The sequence below is a fragment of the Rhineura floridana genome, chromosome 4 (genome assembly GCF_030035675.1).
Source record: "Rhineura floridana isolate rRhiFlo1 chromosome 4, rRhiFlo1.hap2, whole genome shotgun sequence".
Taxonomy (NCBI): domain Eukaryota; kingdom Metazoa; phylum Chordata; class Lepidosauria; order Squamata; family Rhineuridae; genus Rhineura; species Rhineura floridana.
The window spans coordinates 123,451,682-123,460,521 of NC_084483.1; the positions used below are offsets into that span (position 1 = coordinate 123,451,682).

Genomic DNA, 8,840 nt, shown 5'->3' on the forward strand with positions numbered 1-8,840 from the left:
GGGACTGGGGGGAAAACTCTTAAGGGGAAAAGGATATTTTGTACAAAATAAAGAGTACAGTAAATCAAAAAAGCAGGAAGTTGGACCCTCTTGTGTATCTTCTCCTTCCACACGATCAGCTGTAGCGTGCGATCAGGGGGAGATACAGCTGATCGTGCTGGAGGAGGAGAAGGGGCAGAGGACGGGGCTGGTGCTGTATCAGCAGAACACAGAAAAGCAGGGTGCCAAAAAGCGGGGCCCTATGGTCACTTTCCCCCAGAGTTCCTGTAACTGCCACTTCCTCCACTAAGTTATTTCTATTGGTTAGGATCAAGTCAAGGATAGCTGATCCTCTAGTTCAGTGATTCTTAACCTTTTCCACTACCAGCACCCCTTGGATTTCCAAAATATGCTCTCGCCCCCCCTGAAAAAATACTGTTCATTTATTTTATTTTATTTTATTTTAATGTGTGTTTTAGCCTAATTTAGCTAAGATAAATGAGTTTTCCAAAATCTTTGGTTGTATAGTTAATTTTCTTCCTTCCTGACATCATCCCTGCAATTCTGTGATACCTGCCTGTACCCTTCCTTTGTGGCCTGGCCTTCTTTCCACTCCCTGTATGTGTCTTTTTTGTTTTCAGGCCATCTCTAAGCTTTTTGTGAAGACACATTGGCTTCTTCTGTTGTTTCCCCCCTTTTTTCCTTGTTGGAATAGCTTGCTATTGCTCTTTTAGAATTTCCTTTTTTAGAAACTCCCACCCATCTTGGACTCCTTTTCTCATTAGGATGGCTTGCCATGGACCCGTACTTACAATTGTTCTGACTTTATTAAAATCAGCTTTCCTGAAGTCCAGGGTGCGCCTATGGCTACTCTCAGTTTTTGCTTCTGTTAAAATGAAGAATTCAAGTATGGTGTGGTCTCTTTCCCCAGAGTTCCCTTAACTGCCACTTCATCCACCCAATCATCTCTATTGGTTAGAATCAAGTCAAGGATAGCTGATCCTCTGGTTGCTTCCTCCGCTTTCTGTAGGAGAAAGTTATCTCCAACACAAGTCAGAAATTTCTCGGAGGGACCACGTTTGGCAGAATTTGTCTCCCAACAGATATTGGGATAATTGAATTCCCCCATTACTACTACATCATGCCTCCTTGAAACATTGGCAATTTGCTTTTCAAAAGTTACATTCTCATCTTCTCCTTGATTGGGTGGTCAGTAATAGACTCCAAGCACCACATTCTTTTTATTACTTGCCCCATTAATTTTAATCCAGATATTCTCGGTGGAGCCACCAAGCTCATCTTCCTGTATTTCTGTGCAGGGATATATATTTTTAACATATAGCATGCTTTTCTTTCTATTCCTTATGTTCCTTTTGAACAAGTTATATCCTTCAGTCACTGTATTCCAGACATGGGAGTCATCCCACAAAGTTTCAGTTATACCTATCAGTCATATTTACTCTCCTGTATTAAGAGTTCAAGTCCATCCTGTTTGTTTCCCATATTCTGGGCAGTAGTATACAGACATCAAAGACCATGTGATTTACAGCCTGGCTTCCTTACTACATTTTTATGAAGACTATTACTAGGCCCCATTAGAGCCTTTTTCCTCAGTTCCTCTTACCGTGCACAAGCCTTTGTTAGTCATTCCTGCCAAGTTTACATCTCCCTCCCCCTTAGGATTCAGTTTCAAGCTTTCCTGATGAATTTCTCCATGCTGTGAACACATTCTTCCCGGTCCTTGTGAGGTGCAACCCATCACTTGCCAGCAGTCCATCTTCCAGGAAGCATAGCCCATGGTCCCAGAATCCCAATCTCTCGTGTTGGCACCACCTATGTAGCCAGTGATTCACATGGAGTATTTTTCTTTCCCTTTCCACTCCTCTTGGAAATATACAATATACAAGTTTACCAATATACAAGTTAACCTGTATATCTCCACCTAAGCTCAAACTTTCCCAGTAGCAAATTCCATTGTTGCACATCAGATTCCCAGAGAGAGACAGCCCACCTCTCCTCCTGGGCTTTCCAGAGCCCACAGCTAGCTTTCTCCCTGTGTTCCTCTCTTTATGAAAGTCAAATGCAGTGTGTTCTATTTCACAGACACAAATCTAGATTAGATCATGGGGGAGGTACACCTTTTGTCAACATGTTTCTCACTTTAAGATGTGTGTCCTGCCATTTCTGAGTCATTGTGGGCCATTTATCTCTTAACTGCTTTGGCAAAAGGTGTGCCTGGCATACTTTGCTACTAAGGAATATTCCAACAGTCTTTCTGACTTCATTAATTTCCCAACACTCCCCAAAAGGAAAGAAAGGGGGACAGATATTTATTTTGGAAAAGCCCAGGGTATCTCTTCTAAGTACCGGAAGGATGGATGAGAAAACTATCTGGGCTCCAAAGTCCTTCAGTTTCCTTCCCAGAGCTTCAGTCTGATGTGATTTCTTCATAGCACCACTTGGCAGTATCATTTGTTTCCACATGGATGAGAAGAAAGGGAAACATATCAGTGGGCTTCATGAGCGATGGCAACCCTTCCATCACATCTCTAATAAATCCTCCAGGGAGGCAACATACCTGGAGAGTCCATGGATCTTCTTGGCATACTTGGGTTTCAATCCCACACACAGGAGAGAGTCTCCCACCGCTACTACTTTTCTCTTCTTCTTGTCGCAGGGTGTGGTTTCATTGCTTCTGCTTGACTGAGCTTCAGCCTCTCACTCGCTGTTGCGTGGGGTCTCCTGTATTTTTTCCCCTTGCAGACTGTCCTCTAGTCTCATCCTCAAGTGCTTGGAAACAGTTCGATAGTTCCACTGGTGATGGATGTCTTCTCGCTCTTCTGCTCCTATCTGTCATCTTTTCCCACGGAGTTTCCTCAACTTCATTGTTGCCTTCCACAACAGTCTCCTCTTCTGCTTCAACATGCTGCTCTTCTTCCACCTCCTGTACTTTGCTGTTGCTGTTCCAGTGTTCTATCTAAGAACTCTTCATCTTCTCTTACATTCCGGTTCCAGGCCTGTCCCATTTTTCTTCCAACAGCGCCACAAGCTTGCACTTGTTGCACATGTATGCCATGTTGTTCTCAGGCAAGAAAACAAACATTGCACACAGCTTGCAGGTCACCACCACTGGAGTGTCCTTCCCGTCCATAGTCTCTACTGCGTTTTGTTTCTTTCTTCCTACATGTATTAGAATAGCCTGTGCTTTGTCCTGTCCTCCTTCAGAGTAAATAGGAGAGTCCCACTGGTATGTGGTGCGCCATACAAGGGAAAAACATTTTTAGGGACCTCCTCCTTGACTTCCCCTGCCAAACTCCTCTGCCGAACTCCTGTTAGTTCTCCCTGTTTGCTTGCTCTCTTAGAGCTGGCTCACCTGTATCTCCTCTGGACTTGCTGACCCAGCTCCCTCTATTCTGCTCAGTGAGGACTCGGGAAACAGAATGAAAACTCTCAGCACACACAGCTGCTCCTAGTTGCACTCAGCAGCCAGAGCTTGGAAAAGTTACTTTTTTGAACTACAACTCCCATCAGCCCCAGCCAGCACGGCCACTGGATTGAGCTGATGGGAGTTGTAATTCAAAAAAGTAACTTTTCCAAGCTCTGCTATCAGGCCATGCCCCTTCAGCCAGCAGCTTTCAGGCCACCCCTCTTCCAGTCAAGCTTCTATGGAGCCCTTCAAAAAAGAAACTGCTCTAAGACATCTCTAAATGCTTAGAGGTTTTATTTACAATTAAGCTGTATACAAATTGTGTTAAATATAACCAATCAATCAATTAAAACACTTAAGAAACAGAGAAACAGCAGAATGCAGATCACCCATTAAAAGTCTTGAAGAACTAAAAAGTCTTAACATGATTTCTAAAAGAAAATAATGTTACTGCCTCATGAATCTGCCTTGAAACACATTGATTAGTAGTAGCAGTAGTAATATAAAATACGTTGAGACTGGATCAGATTGGCACCTTCCAGAAAGAAATCTAGCTAAATTTCTGAGCAGTTTTTAAGGAAGTCCTGCATATAACACATTGCAATAATCTAATTTGTGTCATCCCCAAAGACAGACATAGACATATGGGTGTGCTTTTCTTTAGTAGATTTAACGGAAAGTTTCACTTCAGAGCTCTTAATGAATCAGCTTACAGGTTATACAGAGTTCAGCATCATTACTTGGAATAGCTAGGCATGGCTACACTACACTAAGGCATTGTTGCAGCAATTAGAAATGCCTTCTTACCAGCCTTCAGTAAGGATGAGTGGGCTCCCTACTTACATGAGGAAAGTGTCATTGTTGAGAGTGCTGCTCCTCAGAGGGACAGTGGGAAGTCTTTGGGCCTGCCAGCCCACAGCCTATGTGTCTTAGGTGAGGGCAGCTGAACCACCTCATCAACATCCTCCTCCTAAGGAGGGGGGCTGTGTGGCGGTGGCAGCGTGAACAAGGAAGGGGGTGTGAAGGGAAAGTGGAGAGGCAGTTTCCTGATTGGGCTGTGCCTCCTCAAAGGTAGCTGTCATGAAGCTGTTACTGTCTGCAGCACAGGAGCCTTCAGGCTCAACTGTGTCTGGGGGCATCACTAGTGTCTTCCCCCAAGTCCAAGCATGCCTCATCATCATCATTCTTGTCACTCCAGATGCTTTTGACGGGACTCAAGACAACTTGGATGTTACCAGAGCTTGAACAACTAGACTAGGGATGGAATGATCTGTCAATTTTGGTTCTCTCAGTTTCTCATTTTTCCAATCTTAATTTCAGCTCTCCACATTTCTGCAGAAGTTTGTGATTTTTTTAAAAAAAAAATCTTCATGAAGATTCGTCAACATTTTAGTGTGAATTTCTCCTAACAAATACATTTTTGTGTGCAGTTTTGACTAATGTATCCATTTTGCAAGTAATTAATATAATGTATTTTGTATGTTATTTTCACCGTTCTAGTCATTAAAAGCACATTTGAAAATACATATGCTTTTTTGTAAACATTGGTTGGAGAACTGCATTGCAAAATTCAGATAAGTGCAAATTTCAAAGGGTGGCTGTGTTTAGGTTCTCACATTGTTCCAGAAAATCTGAGTTGAATAAATTTGGCTTTAAATGCAAACTGAATTGAATTTCTCCCTCATCCCTAAACTAGACCAACTCTTTCTCTGAATTATAAGGGGCCATAACTAACCTAAGTTGGTGAAAAACCTCTTGCATACTGCATTTTTATGTTTCATTCACTAATATATGTGTGTTTGTGTATACTTTCCTCTGATATGCATATTTGTCAATACATCGGTTGGAAAACTGCACTGCAAAATTCAGACGACTGCAAATTTCAAATGAGAACTGTGTTTTGGTCCATCTATTCTTTCACAAAGAAAGTTTGTGTGTTCTTTAACTTTTTCGGCATTAAAATTTGAACCAAACTGAATTTCTCCACATACCTACATCCATTTGTAAACAGAATATGAGATGGTCTTCAGTTTGTAAACAGAATGTGAGATGGTCCATATCAGGGATTTAAAAAAAATTTAAATTTATTTCTGTTGGTACAATGTGCATTCTCTGGGCTTAGAGTATTTAAAGACTTAAATTTTTGAAATTGGATAAGTGTATTTGTACAAAGTGCAATGGAAAATAGGCATGTGTAAAATAATATCAAAATATATTATTTTGATATTTTTTATACATATTTATTTTCCACAGCATATTTGTCACTTTATTTCATATACATATGAAATAAAGCATTGCTGTTGTTATATGCCTTTAAGTTGATTACGACTTATGGCTACCCTATCAATCAGCAACCTCCAATAGCATCTGTCATGAACCATCCTGTTCAGATCTTGCAAGTTCAGGTCTGTGGCTTCCTTTATGGAATCAATCCATCTCTTGTTTGGCCTTCCTCTTTTTCTACCCCCTTCAGTTTTTCCCAGCATTATTGTCTTTTCTAGTGAATCATGTCTTCCCATTATGTGTCCAAAGTATGATAACCTCAGTTTCATCATTTTAGCTTCTAGTGACAGTTCTGGTTTAATTTGTTCTGACGCCCAGTTACTTGTCTTTTTTGCGGTCCATGGTATCCACAAAGCTCTCCTCCAACACCACATTTCAAATGAGTGGATTTTTCTCTTATCTGCTTTTTTTGCTGTCAAACTTTCACATCCATACATAGAGATCGGGAATACCATGGTCTGAATGATCCTGACTTGAGTGTTCAGTGATACATCTTTGCATTTGAATACCTTTTCTAGTTCTCTCATAGCTGCCCTCCCCAGTCCTAGCCTTCTTCTGATTTGTTGACTATGGTCTCTGTTTTGGTTAATGACTGTGCCAAGGTATTGATAATCCTTGACAAGTTCAATGTCCTCATTATCAACTTTAAAGTTACATAACTCTTCTGTTGTCATTACTTTAGTCTTCTTGACATTCAGCTGTAATCCTCTTTTTGTGTTTTCCTCTTTAACTTTCATCAGCATTAATTTCAAATCATTACTGGTTTCTGCTAGGAGTATGGTATTGTCTGCATATCTTAAATTATTGATATTTCTCCCTCCAATTTTCACACCTCCTTCATCTTGGTCCAATAAAGCATAGACATATGAAATAAAGCAAAAAGCTTCCCTTCCTCTTATAATTCTGGATAAGACAACCAACCAATAATGTTACTTACCTCCTACATTCTATTGGAGAGGCTTAGCATTAGATGGTATTAAGATGGCACAGAGGGTCAGTCTTTCAGAGCTTGGAAAAGTTACTTTTTTGAACTCCAACTCCCATCAGCCCCAGCCAGCATGGCCACTGGATTGGGCTGATGGGAGTTGTAGTTCAAAAAAGTAACTTTTCCAAGCTCTGGTCTTAATGACCATAAGACAAAAAGGCAAAGAGCCTTTGAAATGGATTCTAATAATTTACTTCTAATGTAGTGGAGATATTGACAATGGGATCACTTCAGTGTACATGCTTATTATGGCTATAACCCTATTGTTATGGGTTTGGGGGCTTGGGAAAAGCTGTTATTCTGTTGTTTGTTTGCAGGTCTGGGACAGACCTTTGTCAGGGAAGGGGGTAGTGTTATAGGTTTGAGGGTTGAGATAGATGATTTCTATGAGTCCCCTTCCAGCCTCTGATTTGGGACCCTGCACCTGGAGGTGGGCTCTGCAGCACAGAAACCTGCTCTGCTGGTTAATCTAATAGAGTGGCCAGGTGAGCTAATGGGTCTGCCAACTGGTGAATGGGCCAGGGAGTTCCTATTGTTATCGAAACTCTTCAGGGGAGTCTCCCCCCCTCCTGGGGCCTGGGAAAAGGTTGTGTTTTTTTAGTTGAGTCAGAGGAAAGGCTGGGAACTAGAGACATGCAGAGAGGCTGGGTCCCTGCATCATGGCTTTAGGGTGCCTCCTGTAAGCCTGATGGAAAAGCAAGATCTATTGGACTGCTGATGCTTTGAACCCCTCCATCTTAAGCTCAGATTGGAATGTGTGTAAATAAATAAAACATATTTCATAAAGACACCACAGCCTCCGCTGACCTTCTTTCCAAGGAAACCAAACCCTGGGCAAGCGCAGGGACCCCTGGAGATCTCTCACCGCTCGTAGATTGGGGTGGCACGCAACACTATATATGTTTACCTGGGACTAAGTCTCATTGAATTTAATGGGACTTCTGAGTACACATGCATAGGATTGCACTCATATTAGGCATTCTATATATTTATAAGGCTTGTCACTCAATGCTGTGCATGTTTACTTGGCAGTGAGTCTTACTGAATTCAAGGGGGTGATTTGTTTAGAGTACTACCTTCATGATTTCCATTGTATTGCTTTTTGTTTAACATGTGCATTACCATATGTTGGGTTCTAACTTTGCCTTTTACACATTTCATTGGCAGCTGCAGTTGGCTTGATTGCTGCTGGATCAGTGCTACTTCTGCCTGAGACCAAAGGGAGAACTTTGCCTGAGACCATAGAAGATGTAGAAAACTTTCAGCGGCACAATGCTAGGCAGCTTAATTAATATCAAATGAATGTAAAATATTATTTGAAATGTGTTCTTTCAATGGTACTTTATAAGATCCTTTGTTAATTAATCGCTTGTCACGGAAAGGCAAAGATAAAACAGAGAGGACTTCCATAACTGAACATAATGTAAGATCATTATATATACAGTATATATACTCCCACACACACACATAATTGTGATTAACAAAACAGATATTTTTTTTAACTTGAACAACATTTTGGCTTCCGCCTTCATCAGCTGCTAACATACAAATGCTGTTAGCAAGGTGGTAGTTATAGAGCTTTGGAGGATGGAATGCTCAGGGGGCTTCATTTGCAGAAGCTAAGTGATGTTTGCACTGTCCTCAAGGTTAAGACCATGTGATTCCAATGTGTTCAGGGAGTATATCCAAACGTTCTCCATCTGAGTCAATGCCACTGGATCTGTTGGCATCTCTACAGATGTTACAAAAAAAAGTTCAACAGGCTGTGGCCCTCAGTGTTAAAATGTTTTGCAACTAGTTGCTCTACTTCTTTTGGTCAAGATTACCGATATGTGGTTTCTGAAGCATGTGCATAGGTCAGTTGTAGTTTTTCCTATGTACTGGGTATGACATCCTTTTTTTTTGCATTTGATGATATAAATTATATTGCAGGACCTGCAGGTGATGCTCTGTTTGGTGTAATATGTTCTGCCTGTCCTAGTGCTTTTGAAAGTAGCTGTCTCCATGAAGTACACACAGGTGATACAGCATTTGGAGTGACAAGGATGAGATCAAGGATTACTGATAGGTGACTTAAGCACAGCTCTCACTAATAGTTTGCATAAATTAGGAGACTGGCGAAATGCTACAACAGGAGGCTTGGTGATGGCTCCAGCAAGATGTTCA

General features: G+C 41.3%; 1 protein-coding gene across 1 annotated transcript in view; it reads left to right on the forward strand.

Annotated features, from left to right (window-relative positions):
- Positions 1–7,966, forward strand: part of LOC133384185 (solute carrier family 22 member 2-like) — a 52,639-nt gene extending 44,673 nt beyond the window's left edge. The window contains exon 10 of the mRNA XM_061626107.1: positions 7,842–7,966. Within this exon, the coding sequence (XP_061482091.1) occupies positions 7,842–7,966 (125 nt within the window). The remainder of the gene's footprint in view (positions 1–7,841) is intronic.
- The last annotated feature ends 874 nt before the right edge of the window (positions 7,967–8,840 follow it).